Source organism: Phoenix dactylifera, chromosome 4, assembly GCF_051530095.1.
Source record: "Phoenix dactylifera cultivar Ajwa chromosome 4, Ajwa_hap1_PhDact_Kaust_v1.1, whole genome shotgun sequence".
Lineage (NCBI taxonomy): Eukaryota > Viridiplantae > Streptophyta > Magnoliopsida > Arecales > Arecaceae > Phoenix > Phoenix dactylifera.
Window position 1 is genome coordinate 39,840,415 of NC_143193.1, and position 14,921 is coordinate 39,855,335.

General features: G+C 48.5%; 1 protein-coding gene across 7 annotated transcripts in view; it reads left to right on the forward strand.

Annotated features, from left to right (window-relative positions):
• Positions 1-14,921, forward strand: part of LOC103696538 (ribonuclease H2 subunit B) — a 66,426-nt gene that overhangs the window by 40,457 nt on the left and 11,048 nt on the right. For 6 of the 7 annotated variants that reach the window (XM_088719842.1, XM_088719845.2, XM_088719843.2 and 3 more), the window contains one exon: positions 55-267. The exons of the other annotated variant lie outside the window; for it this stretch is intronic. In XM_088719842.1, the coding sequence (XP_088575968.1) occupies positions 55-267 (213 nt within the window). The remainder of the gene's footprint in view (positions 1-54; positions 268-14,921) is intronic. 7 annotated transcript variants of the gene reach the window in all.

Genomic DNA, 14,921 nt, shown 5'->3' on the forward strand with positions numbered 1-14,921 from the left:
AGATTTACGTTGATGATATTATTTTCGGTGCTACTAACAATCGCCTCTGCGAAGAATTTGCTGATTTGATGCAGAGTGAATTTGAGATGAGCATGATGGGAGAGCTGAACTACTTCCTCGGGCTTCAAATCAAACAGTCTGAAGGAGGCATCTTCATCAATCAAGCCAAATATATCAAGGAGATACTTAAAAAGTTTGATATGGAGGGGAACAAGTCAATCAGCACCCCCATGAGCTCATCATGCAAATTAGACCAAGATGAATCAGGTAAATCTGTAGATCAGAAACTATATAGAGGTATGATAGGATCTTTATTGTATCTTACTGCAAGTAGACCTGATATCATGTTTAGTGTTTGCATGTGTGCTAGATATCAGTCTAATCCTAAGGAATCACATCTAATTGCAGTTAAGAGAATCTTTAAATACCTAATAGGAACTAAGAATATAGGTTTATGGTATTCTAAAGAATCTAGCCTAAAATTAATAGGATACACAGATTCAGACTTTGCTGGATGTAAACTTGATAGAAAAAGTACCAGCGGGTCTTGTCAATTTCTAGGAGAAAACTTAATCTCATGGTTTAGCAAGAAACAAAACTCGGTTGCATTATCTACTGCTGAAGCTGAATATGTTGCAGCCGGGAGTTGTTGTGCTCAAATCTTATGGATCAAACAACAATTAGAAGATTATGGCATTAAACAAGATAAAATACCCATTAATTGTGATAATACAAGTGCCATTAATCTAACTAAGAATCCAATTCAGCATTCAAGAACTAAACATATTGAGATAAGACATCACTTCATAAGAGATCATGTACTGAATGGTGATGTGACACTACAATTTGTTTGTACTGATGATCAATTAGCTGACATTTTTACAAAACTCCTAAGTGAAGAGAGATTTAGTGTGCTTAGGAGGGGATTAGGAGTGATTGATCCATGCTAGTGGTGTTTTCCACTAGTTCATTGATTTTGATGATTAGATTGTGGTTAATTTAGAGTTTCTTTACAATGATCATCAAATCAGATCATAACTTAGTGATTTTTCCTCATTCGGCACGAACATAGCATGATTTTTAGGTGCGTGCCAGAGTTCGAGACGACTCGAGTAAGTTTCAGAGTCGGCTCGTAAGGGGGAGTCGACTCGCACATTTACGGAAGTCGACTCGAAAACAATGGCAGCAGAGGGGGAGTCGACTCGCATACAGACGGGAGTCGACTCGAGGTTAACAGGCACATAAGGAGAGTCGACTCGCGCCTATTTTGGAGTCGACTCGAGGTCGAGTCGACTCGCGACTCAGAGGAGTCGACTCGCAGTCGGGATCCGACTTTTTAACCCTAACTCCATCGTTTAGAAAACACTTATTTTCACCGCCGCCACTGTTCAAAATCTTAGAGCCGACTCCTAGATCGTCTCCGGCCGTCCCTAAGCTTTTTTCCGTCGACCTTTCACCGTCCATTAGCGTTTTACTCCATTCTAGGTCGACCATGCCTCGTAAAACCGTTGTCCCAAGCCGGAAGAGGCCCCAACCCGCAACCGGCACCGAGCGACGTTCCAAGGCTCGGAATGATCCCGCGAGGCCACAACCTCCGGCTCGTTCCCCGCCGAGGGCGGTTCCCTCGAGGCCGTGCGCCGGGAAGGCGGTCTCCACCGGGAGATACGTCGATTTCGACTATCTCTCCCGGGAGGGCTTTACGATAGGAGAGAGACTTAGGGCCCAGGGCTTAGAGTATTTCCTCACCTTAGATCTCCCCACATACCCAGGACTAGTTAGGGAGTTCTACGGTACCGTCCATAGGGGCGATGGGGGTATAGAGGGCACGGTAGCCGGTGTCCCATTATTCATTTCGGAGGATATCATTGCTCAGGTCCTCCATCTTTCCCAAGTTGGGGTGGCACCCGCACACCCTGAGGATAGGACTGAGGCCCTTACGGCCATTCTAGGGCATCCACCCCAGTCCCCCTTGGATGAGGTATCCGCTAGCTCACTTACAGTTGAGGTGCGGATCCTCCTGAGCATCCTGTCTAGGTCCCTCTTCCCGAAGACTGGGCGCTTCGACTTTGTTTCTGAGAGGGACCTCGCCCTTATGTTCTATATTCTCCAGGACACCCCAGTCAACTTTCCAAAACTTATTTATAGATATCTATGTGAGCCACTAGATAGACCTAGGCTCACCCTCCCCTACGGCATGATGTTCACCCTTTTGTTTAGGGAGGCCGAGATTTCCATTCCTGAGGGGGAACCCTCTCGCGCATTGCGATGGACAGATCGCATGCGTCCGGGGACCCTACACAGGATGGGGTTTCGGAAGGTAGAGGGGACCTGGGTTAGGAAGTCTTCCACCTCCACACATACCACCAGACATTCCCCTAGTCCTGAGCCAGACTCAGATTATCCTGACTTTCCCTCCACTTCTGCTCCTACCACCTCAGCCGGACCCTCCTCCTCAGCTCCTCAGGTCATGGAGGTCCGGATCGCTCCTGAGCAGCTCCGGGAGTTGCGGCAGGAGATTGTCCGAGATCTGCGAGATGATCTACTTCGGGAGCTCCGGGGTTCAGTGCCTGCTCCCACTCCTACACCTTCGTCAGCGTTGGTCCCTTCCTTGACAGCCGTGACTGAGATGACGGCCCATGTGCGGGAAGAGATTTACAACGTCCGGAGCCTGATCCAGGCTCAATTCTCCAGTATGAGTGAGGTCACGGGCATCACTCGGAAGATGCGCGATGACATCCGGAAGGACATGAGCACCACTACTCAGGGGGCCGAGCGCTTGTCGAACGTGCTCATCGACAAGCTGGACGCACTTCAGAAGTCGGTGACCGAGCTCTCCACTACACATAGCAGGGCCACTTCGTCCATTATCTCTCAGCTCGGGCATGTTACAGATGCGGTCACCCTCCTCATGGAGCAGAACAGATTGAGAGGAGGAGCCACATCCTCGAGAGGAGGAGCCACATCTTCGAGGAGACCTTAGCTGCTTTTTGCTTTATTTTGACATGTATTCCTTTTTTTTTGGTTTACTTATTGTATTCTTAAATGTATTTACATACACATCAATACAATGAGTAGACATATTCTCTTCAATTGTGTGCAATTTGATCTCTAAGTGATTGTTTGTTCTGCTTACCTCCTTTTTGATATGATGACAAAAAGGGGGAGAAATACTTAATAGATATGTAAATGGAATCAACATAAAAGGAATCAAAATGAGAATTAAAACATAATTTGTTCTTAGTGGATTTGGTACCTCGAGGCTCATTATCTCTCTGTTGGGGCTCCTAATGGAGTAATCTCCAGAATCTATTCAAGGGATATTCGGAGATTAGCTGAATCCTACTCAAGAACAAATTGACAGATTTTCCCTCTAAAAACCAAAAATTTCAGTTCAAAAACTGCAATGCATTAAAAGGAAATTCAGAGAATCAAAACAAAGTTGAATGCATATGTTGAGGGGGAGAATCTGAATTCTTAAGAAAGCTAAATCATTAAATATATATAAGCCAAACAATTGATTGCATGATATGAAGGCTTATATAATTCCAAATGAAAGGGGGAGCTTTAACTCCAAAATTTATTGTTTCACACCTTTCAAGATTGGATAAATCAAATAACCAGACACTTGAATTCATTTATGGATTTTATTTCCTTGTTTATTGAGCAATTCACTTTACATATACTCAATGTTTTGTCATCATCAAAAAGGGGGAGATTGTGGAGTGATTGATCATAACCCTATTTGATTTTGATGAGCTCAAAGCATCTGAGTATATCTCTTGTTTACTAATGAATTCAATTGAGTGTTTCAGTGAAAATCTTGTCTAAAGTGTTTCTAGACTTGGTTCATAATATTTTGGATAAGTTAAGAAGTCAGTTTGAACCAAAGTCTGAAACTCGAGTCGACTCCGGAGTATTACGAGTCGACTCCAAGCGTATCAGAATCACTGGCACGGGCTCGAGTCGACTCCGGATCATTACGAGTCGACTCCGACTGAGAACAGACAGACGAACAGAAGGGCACAACTTAAAACCTGTCAGCGAGTCGACTCCTGAAGTGCGCGAGTCGACTCCGATGTTTACCGAGTCGACTCCGGAGTAGTATGAGTCGACTCCAAGGAGTTACAGACAGAAAAGTCAGAGAGCGAATTTCGACCCTGAGATTCGAGTCGACTCCTGTGGAACGCGAGTCGACTCCGATGGTTGGTAGGTCGACTCCAAAGAAAGCGAGAGTCGACTCTCAGTGGTTCACAAGGCAAAAGTCAGAGAGCAGTTTTCGGACTCTGAGATTCGAGTCGACTCCCGCAATGCGCGAGTCGACTCCGAGACAGCGCGACCCCAAAAAGACAGAAGACCGATTTACTGTCTCTGAGAGCCGAGTCGACTCCCAAACAGCTCGAGTCGACTCCAAGGCAGCGCTACACCAAAAAGGCAGAAGGCTATGTTTCGAAAACTGAGAGCCGAGTCGACTCCGGGGAAGTTCGAGTCGACTCCAAGACTGGACGAGCCAAAAGACAGAAGATCGGGAGTTCGGGCTCTGAGCGCCGAGTCGACTCCCAGGATTGTCGAGTCGACTCGAGTGGGCCAAGTTGAAAATTAGCTCCATGGATTTCATGAGATGAGCCGACTCCGAAAATGCCAAGTCAGCTCCAGAAGTTGGCGAGTCGACTCCGGGTCAAGACGAGTCGACTCCCAGTCGATGAGGCTACTTTAATTCAAACCCGGAACAGTTGCCGAGTCGATTCCAGAAAAGCATGAGTCGACTCCCGCTACAGCCGAGTCGACTCCTGATCGCGCGAGTCGACTCCGACCCCCAACGGACATATTGTCAGGTTGTGCAGAGTGTGCAGAACGGGCAGAAAAAGGTGTCTAATGGCTAGTTTCCGTGGGGGATGGCTTAAATAGCCACAGAGGACTGTAGCAAGGCAGAGAGGCACCATTCCATTCAAAGAAATCAAGCATTCATTCTCTGCATACTTGTCTTCAACGAAAAGAAGGAAGAGCGCCATTAACTCCATCCAACTTCCTCTTCCCAGCATTTTAAAGAAGCCTCCTCCTGCATTCAAGTCGACCAGACATTCCAGAGGAGACTCAAAGTTCAAGAAGCCCTACTCTACTCCAACTCAAAAGTGTTTGAGGGCTCTTAACTTCTCTCTAGTTTATATTGTAGCAAATCTGCTTTTTAAGAAGCTCAGTTTTTCTGTTTGTTTCTTATTCTTTCCATATTATCTTTGCTTGGTTCAATCGGGGGATTGAATCAAGGGTGTAGAGGTTGGTTGGTGAGCCGAGTGTAAAACCAACGTGTAAGGGTTCGATTGTGATCCCGGGAAAACAATCGGGGTGGTTCTAGTCGGTGAGCCAGGGAAAACCGACCGAGTTCGTTGTGAGCTCGTAAAACAACAAGTTTGGTTGTGAGCTTGTAAAACAACCGGCTGTAATCCGAGGGATTATAGTGAATTCCCAAGTGAGACTTGGGGAGTGGACGTAGGAGCAAGGGTTAGCTCCGAACCACTATAAAAGCCTTGTGTTTGTGATTGTGTGTCTCTTTCTTTTACTCTCATTTCATTCACAGCACATAGCAATTAATTAATCATCTTGGTAAAGCATTAATTAGTCATCCACAACGTTTTAATTGCAAAATTATTTTAAAACCCAATTCACCCCCCCCTCTTGGGTTGTCTATCTGGCCAACATACATCATATTGAAAGTGTGCATCTGGCCACTAAGAATGTCAACTGATTTTTAGAAGTCTATCTTTCTCTCTCTCCATAAAAAGAGACATGCACATTCATACATACATTTTCATTTTCCTTGTACTAGCATACTCATACATGTTCAATGCTGTCAAGAAATCTCTATTATATTACAAATGAAAGTTTTGAAATCTGGAAATATTCCATAGCATCTGTCATGCTTTATTCCGAAAATACCCGGGCTCTTCGTATAATGCTTAAAATGCCCTGCTTGCTGATATTTTGAACTTTGTTGCAAATCCCACCCGCTAATAACATTGTTGAAAACAGTCATATTGGAATTTATTCGAAATCAAATAATTTTAGAAAATCGATATTTGGAAGGACTTTGGAAATCAAATTGAGGCGAGAAAAACTTCCAGATTTTTAATTAAAATAGAGTCGGAAAACTCCATATCTCCGATGAGGTGAATTAGGAGTTAGAAAAATTTGTCAGTTGTTAAAAGTTCTATAAATCTTCCATATTTTGGATTAGGAGAGTAATTTTAGGAAAGTTGAGGCCTAAGTGATATTAGGAAGGAGACGTTAGGAAACGAAATGGTTTCATAAACAGTCAGCTACTAAAAAAATGTTAAAGAGATTTTATAGAAAATTCATTGAAAATCAAATAATTTTAGAACCTGTTGAAATTCTATAAACTAGTGATATTTGGAATGATGCGAAAGAAGGAAATTTTTTAGGGAAAATCTTTCCGAAACCTTAATTCTTCAATACCCTTTCATTGGAAAGCAAAATCTTTATTAATTGAAATCTGGGATTATTTGATTCAGATTCTGTATCTCATTGCATCCCCTGATATTTTGTATTATATGAAATCCCACCTCTCTTAAAATTCCAAAAACCAGCCATACTTGGAATCTTTTCAAAATCAAATAATTAGTGAATGCTGATATTTGGAGGCATTTTGGAAATCAAATATAGGCGAGGAAAATTCCAGATTTTTCATTATGATAAAGTTAGATAACTTCTAGATTTCCGATCAAATGAACAATTTTTGGAAATTTTATGTTGGTTGATAAAATTGTAACCTTCCAAATTTCTGATTAGGCGAATTATTTAGGAAGCTTTACGTAGTCTTCTAGAGTTTATAAATAAATTATTTTAGTAATTTGGTTGAAAATTGGATAACTTAGGCCGATTGTCAACATTCTATAAACCAATGATATTTGGAAAGATGCCTGAAGAAAAATCTAATGCCTTAATTGGCACGTAAAATATTTTACTCAAAATAAAATAATTTTGGTGTGTACATGAAAGAATTTTAAAGGTTTTAATTTTTCCCAAATTTTATTTCAGCTATTAAAAGACAAGATTTGATCAGTAAATATCAATAAAAAATATCGAATTTATTTCAGTAATTGCGTGACTGGTATGCTAGTTTTAATTTAAAAAAAGTTTTGATGACAAAAAGCACGTCATAACATTTGTAATAAGAAAAATAATTTCTCGCTGTTTTTAAACTTACATATTTGGAGAGTCTATTATGAAAATGGAGTTGGATTTGAAAGAACAACGTTATGCTCTGGCATCCCCCCCTCCTCCCCCCCCAAAAAAAAGAAGAAAATCTTTTATAGTTTACACCAAGATCCGCCGTACCGGTACGAAACTGGTCCCGTACCAGTGGCGTACCGGTGGCGTACCAGTCCGAACCGGTCCCGTACCGGTTCGTATCGGTCCGAACCGGTCCCGTACCGGTTCTTCAACAATAAACTACCGGTACCGGATTCCACGTTGATCCGGTACCGGATTCCACGTTGATCCGGTACCGGTCCCAGGCCGAACCGGTACGTACCGGCTCGTACCGGCCGGTACGGCAAACCATGGTTTACACATTTCATCTCATGACACAATGTACATATGAGTAATATCGACAATCATGTAGAAACTTATGTAATTGTCTATAGACTCTATATACTTATTGGTATTTTTTAGAAAATCTCGATATTAGAACAAGATTGCAAGCAATGAACATATTATGAAAAATGAAATACTCAAAAGTCAAAATAGATGAGAACGTGTCGAAATGTACTATATACAAAATTAATTTATCTTAAGAAACCTTTCAATGCAATGGAAATTGCACTTTTATGGCCTTGCAATCAATTGATCCGTATTCTGATAAAAAAAATATAATATGAACTAGCAAGGTCAGTAATTTTGTATGATAAGTGCACAATAAATAAAGTTTAAAAATGACTGAGCACAATGATGCAATATGAATGAGTTGGCTAAATATTTATTGTGGAGATAGCTTATATACTAAATACCTAAGAGGAAGTGAGAGACCAATTTGTGAAAAAGTAGGAAAGAATTTCTATTTATTTAAGTTTCAAAGTAAAATTTAGAAAAGAAGATTTAGTAATTTTTTCCATTTAGAAATAGTTTAAGTAGCTATATTATTAAAGTTCTTTCCTCAATAAAGGGATTGAAGAGAAACAGATAATTGGTGAGGAAAAATCCATTCCGTTTATTTTAGTAGCTGAAATAAAATTTGGAGGTAAAAAACTTTCTTGGACACACCAAAATTATTTGATTTCACGTAAAAATATTCCCTATTAATGGATATTATTATACTTGCAAATAAATGAATTGAAGGAAAAAAAAGGTTTTGGAAATTTTTTCCTAAAAAGTGTCCTCTCTTCTAACATTCTTCTATCACTTGTTTATAGAATTTTAACAAGTGGCCAAAAATCACTAATTTTGAATAGACAACCTAAAAATTTATCATTCCAGATATCACTAGTTTAAGTTATTTTGATAGCTGGCCTAAAGTTTTCAAAAATTGTTCTCCTCGTTAGAAATATGGAAGTTTTATTGCAATACTAACAGTCAGCCTAAAGCTCCTGAAGTTATTCACCTGATTAGCAATGAAGAAGTTGTGCAACTCTCCTAGTTAGAAATTTGGAAGTCTTAGTCACCTAAATTTTTTTGGTTTCCAAAATCCTTCCAAATATTAGTTTTTGAAAAATTTCGAATTGTTACGGGGGAAATAAGCCGCCATGCCCCACGTGACCGGCACGCGCGCCCAGGAAGACTACGGCTGCCCTTTGATCCAGCGCTCCGACCCCGAGTCGGACGTCCTCGGCTCCGCAGCCCGACCCCGAGTCGGCTGCCCTTTGATCCAGCGCTCCGACCCCGAGTCGGACGTCCTCGGCTCCGCAGCCCGACCCCGAGTCGGCTGCCCTTTGATCCAGCGCTCCGACCCCGAGTCGGACGTCCTCGGCTCTGCAGCCCGACCCCGAGTCGGCTGCCCTTTGATCCAGCAATCCGACCCCGAGTCGGATATCCTCGGCTCCGCAGCCCGACCCCGAGTCGGCTGCCCCTTGATCCAGCGCTCCGACCCCGAGTCGGAGATCTCTTGATAACGACAGGCTATTCCCCAGAGGCACGCCGCGGCCTCCTGCTCCACTACTCCCTGCAACGACTGTATCCGATGCTGCTCCACGATCTCCTGCATCAGCCGTACAAAGCGGAGCCCCACTATGCCCTGACGTGGCCGTACCCGGTGCTGCTCCACGACGCCCTGTAACGGCCATGTCAGTGGCCACACCATCGTGCCCCACGATAACGAACCCCCCTGAGAGACCCCCCAGCCAGGTATATATGCGGCTGGGGGGAGAAAGGGGGGGAGGTGAGCAATATCTCCCAGAGCACTCTCTTACTTGCGATTATCACCTCTCCTCCTCCTCCAATCTCCTCTGACTTGACCGTCGGAGGGCCATCACCACCCTGGTGGTGGTGCAAGGCTTGTTTGCAGGTTTCTTGGCGGAAGGTGGAGCGCAATCAACACCAACCAAGACAACTCAGACGGAACCCCGTTCACACCGCAGTGCCAATCGTTCTCGGTTTGGACCACCAGCAACAGTTGGCGCTAGAGGAAGGGCCGAATCTTAGAACGATCGTAATGGCACGGCGAGGTGGTCGTGGAGCTTCCAATGCTTCCGGTCGCGGAGCCTCTCGCGCCTCCGGCCGAGAGGCTGCTGCGTCCCCAACGCACTCTCAGCAGCACTCCACCGCCCCTTCTCCCATTCAGACGGTCGAAGCTGCTCAGTTCGACCAGCTAGCCCAGCAGGTTCGCACCCTCGCGGAGGCAGTGCAGAATCTGCAGGGTGTGATCTCTCGGGTGCCGCAACGGGCTCAGGAGCCGCTGCCCCCCGAGCACTCGCCTCTTCCTCACAACCCGCGCTCCTTCCTCTCCCATGGAGAGGAGCGCCGGCGCGAGGAGGATTCTCGAGTGCGGTCCATTCTGCCAGGACCTTCTCATCGGAGCTGTGCGGGGTACGAGAGGCGGACCCGGGCGCGTTCTCAGACACCCCAGTCCTCGAGGGGCCCGCACTTCAGTCGGTCCCCCTCGCGCCGCTCCTTGTCCCCCACCCACCGGTCGCGCTCCCTGGACCGGCGGGTGGACGATCTCCACAGACAACTCCAGGTCCTGAAGGGCCACTCCAAAGATCCCTTCGCTGACTTGGAGATCTCCTCCCAGCCGGCGCTTGCCTCGAGGATCCTGCGGACCCCGAACCCGCCGGGGTTCAAAATGCCGGCGATCGAACCCTACGACGGGGCGGCGGACCCGCGGGACCACGTGGAGAGTTTCAGGACTCTTATGCTCCTCCATGGAGCATCGGATCCGCTCCTCTGCAAGGCCTTCCCGGCGATCCTCCGTGGCCCGGCAAGGGCATGGTTCGCCGGCCTGGAGGCTAACTCCATCCAGTCCTTCGACCAGTTCACCCGCTTCTTCATCAGCCATTTCGCCGTCAGTAGCAGGCGGCGACTGGTCTCCGACTCCCTCTTTGATGTCCGGCAAAACGAGGGAGAAAGCCTGCGGGGTTATCTCACCCGCTTCAACAAGGCTACACTGGAGGTCCGGAACCTGAGCCAGGAAGTGGCTCTCTCAGCCCTGAAGCGTGGCTTCCGGAAGGGCAGACTCACCTTCTCCCTGGACAAACGCCTGCCGCGGAGCTTCCCGGAGCTGTTATCTCGGGCAAACCAGTATGCAGACGCCGAGGAGGCAGCCTCCCACCGGAACAAGGAGGCCGCCGAGGCCCCTCTAAAGCCCGGGAAGAAAAGGCGAAAAGAGGCACCCCAGAGGAGGAGCCCGACGCCTCAACGCCGGCGCAGAAGCCCGTCACCAGCAAGGAACCACGGCGCCACACGCCCTCGTTCTCCGCACCGACGCTTCAACCGGTACACCCCACTCCTGGCCCTCCGGGCCCAGATCCTCATGGAGGTCAAGGGGCGGGAGGACCTCCCGGTCCCGAGGCAGATGAAGAAGATCCCTGGGAGGAGGCCTTCTCGGGCGTACTGTGAGTACCACCGAGACCACGGCCACGATACCGAAGACTGCTTCCAGCTTCGGGACGAGATCGAGGCTCTCATTCGCCGAGGGCGTCTCGGTCGATATGTAAACGACCGACGTCCCCCGGCAGACCCGCGTCCGGCCGACCCGGCCCCTCAGGAGCCTCGGGAGCAGAATCGACTCGTTGCGGGAGTGATCCACACCATCACTGGGGGCTGCTCTCGGCCCGTGAGGAACGCAGGGGGCTCGGCGGAAGCATCAGGAGTGGCCGTCGCGAAGAGGCAGCGGGTCGGAAATGTAATCGCTTTTTGTGATGAAGATGTAAAGGGGGTTCAGACTCCCCACGATGACGCCATGGTGATCTCTCTCACTATGGCGAACTATGATGTAAGGCGTGTTCTTGTGGATAGTGGAAGCTCAGCTGATATTTTGTATTACGAGGCCTTCCAAAAGATGAGCTTGTCCCGACAATTGTTGCACAAAACATCCACCCCCCTTATAGGATTCACTGGAGACGCTATCTCGGCCGAAGGTGTCATTGAGCTGCCTGTGACTGCGGGCGTTGCACCCGCAGAAGCCACGGTGCGACTCGGGTTCTTGGTCGTCCGTGTCCCCTCGGCCTACAACGCTATCCTCGGACGACCCGGACTGAACGCCCTTCGCGCGGTGGTTTCTACCTACCATTTGCTCATGCGGTTCCCCACGGCGGCCGGGATTGGAGAGGTCCGAGGTGACCAACCAACCGCACGGCAGTGTTTCCTAGCAACTCTCAAAGGGAAGAAGCCCATGGAGGCCCTAAGCGTCGAGTCCCTTGACGCCAGAGACGAAGTGGCCTTGCGGCACGGGGAGCCGGCCGAGGGCGTAATCGAAGTTCCCCTCGAAGAAGGCCGCCCGGACCGCACGGTCCGGGTCGGTGCCAACCTCGACTTGGAAGCTCGGCTCCGGTTAGTGGAATTCCTCCGAGCCAATGCTGATGTGTTTGCCTGGTCGGCGGCCGATGTACCTGGGATCGACCCGGAGGTCATTTCTCACGCCCTCAACGTCGACCCGACCCACCGACCAGTAAAGCAAAAGAAGAGACACTGTGCCCCGGATCGGATCCGGGTGGTCGACCAGGAGGCAGACAAACTCTTGGAGGCAGGTTTCATAAGGGAAGTGAGCTACCCCGAGTGGCTGGCAAACGTTGTACTTGTCCGGAAGGCGAGCGGGAAGTGGAGGATGTGCGTCGACTACACCGACCTGAACAAGGCGTGCCCCAAGGATAGCTTTCCGCTTCCGCGAATAGACCAACTGGTCGACGCGACTTCCGGATATCAGCTGCTGTCTTTCATGGACGCCTTCTCCGGCTACAACCAAATAATGATGGCTCCACAGGACGAGGAGAAAACGGCCTTCATAACAGACAGGGGGCTGTACTGTTACAAGGTAATGCCCTTCGGTCTGAAGAACGCCGGCGCTACTTACCAGCGCCTCGTCAATAAAATCTTCAAGGAGCAGATCGGCCGGAACATGGAGGTGTACGTGGACGATATGCTGGTAAAGAGCCGCCATGCGGATCAGCACATTGCGGATCTGGAGGAGACCTTCGCCACCTTGCGGAAGTTTCGTATGAAGCTAAACCCAGCGAAGTGCGCCTTTGGTGCTTCGGCCGGGAGGTTCCTCGGCTTCATTGTCAACCAGCGGGGGATCGAGGCCAACCCGGACAAAATCAAGGCCATCCAAGATATGTCCCCTCCGACCAAAGTGAAGGAGGTTCAGGAGCTCGCTGGGAGGGTCGCCGCGCTCGGACGATTTGTGGCAAAATCGGCCGAACGCTGCCAACCGTTCTTCAAGGTGTTGAAGCGCCCGAAAGACTTCCTCTGGACGGCTGAATGTCAAGTGGCGTTCGACCAGCTCAAGGAGTACATGGCGTCTCCTCCCCTGCTGTCCAAGCCGCAAGAGGGGGAGATGCTCTACCTTTACCTGGCGGTCTCCCCAACCGCAGTCAGCGCAGTACTGGTTCGGGAAGGTGGTACCGAGCCACGAGTCTGTCTAAGTCTGTGGCGACCAGCTCCGACTTAATTTGGTCTGCTCTCACTTCGCCCATTCCTAATGGCCAATAAACCTACGGTCAGGACGGGGACAGGAAGGGGGGAAAGACCGGAGCGACTGGAGTACACTAGTATAAGAGGGGAAAGTATGGAGAGCCCTAAGTAGAATAATGGGGAAAACTCACCGGAAAAGAGGTAAGAACGGCTCCGAGAGCGCCAAAGGAGAAACAAGTGAACAGTCCGACGGCAGCAACAGCTGCGCAAAGGGGAAACTTGAAAATATCTGTAAAGAAGAAGACGGACGGGGAAAGGCCCCCGATTAAATAGGTGGAAAGGCAAGTGACGCCTCGATGACGCCAGAGGACGCCTGGCTGCCGAAGGGTCGCTCGCGCCCCAAAGGCGAATCGACACCATTAAGGAAGGATGTCCGCCGAAATCCTCAGACTGCCAGGTCAGCAATAACCGCCATACGCCGTAAAAAGGGCGGGGAGCTCGAAGCGCGCGCGCCTCTCCGAGGAACGGCGGCAATCCCGAAACATCACTCCCTTCACCTGTTCCCCTTCTGGTTCCAGGCTCGGAAGTGGGGGGCTACTGTTACGGGGGAAATAAGCCGCCATGCCCCACGTGACCGGCACGCGCGCCCAGGAAGACTACGGCTGCCCTTTGATCCAGCGCTCCGACCCCGAGTCGGACGTCCTCGGCTCCGCAGCCCGACCCCGAGTCGGCTGCCCTTTGATCCAGCGCTCCGACCCCGAGTCGGACGTCCTCGGCTCCGCAGCCCGACCCCGAGTCGGCTGCCCTTTGATCCAGCAATCCGACCCCGAGTCGGATATCCTCGGCTCCGCAGCCCGACCCCGAGTCGGCTGCCCCTTGATCCAGCGCTCCGACCCCGAGTCGGAGATCTCTTGATAACGACAGGCTATTCCCCAGAGGCACGCTGCGGCCTCCTGCTCCACTACTCCCTGCAACGGCTGTATCCGATGCTGCTCCACGATCTCCTGCATCAGCCGTACAAAGCGGAGCCCCACTATGCCCTGACGTGGCCGTACCCGGTGCTGCTCCACGACGCCCTGTAACGGCCATGTCAGTGGCCACACCATCGTGCCCCACGATAACGAACCCCCCTGAGAGACCCCCCAGCCAGGTATATATGCGGCTGGGGGGAGAAAGGGGGGGAGGTGAGCAATATCTCCCAGAGCACTCTCTTACTTGCGATTATCACCTCTCCTCCTCCTCCAATCTCCTCTGACTTGACCGTCGGAGGGCCATCACCACCCTGGTGGTGGTGCAAGGCTTGTTTGCAGGTTTCTTGGCGGAAGGTGGAGCGCAATCAACACCAACCAAGACAACTCAGACGGAACCCCGTTCACACCGCAGTGCCAATCGTTCTCGGTTTGGACCACCAGCAACACGAATAAATTCAAATTGATTGATTTATGGAATTCTAAGCCTCTTTTGGATTTTGTATAGATTCAAATTATCAAATATCGACAAATGGAATATGTTATATATTACACAAAGACCAGGAGTGTATTTGTGGGGATACAAATGATAGAATCTCTATGGAATGTTCCCTCAAAAGTCTCATTTTTAAGATAGTAGAGGTTTTACTTGATCTCTGGAAGGATTTCATTATGTCTTTCCTTTTTTGACATCCTTCCAAGTTGACTGTCTTTTAGGCGGCCTAAAATTATTTGATTTTGAATAAGTTTCCTAGAGAATTTTCTTGAACAAATTTTAACAACCGACTGTTATATCCTCCCAAATTTTACTGGTTTAAAGAATTTTAACACTGAATCCAACATTTGTTAAAATTATTCACCTCATCAAAAATCTGGAAG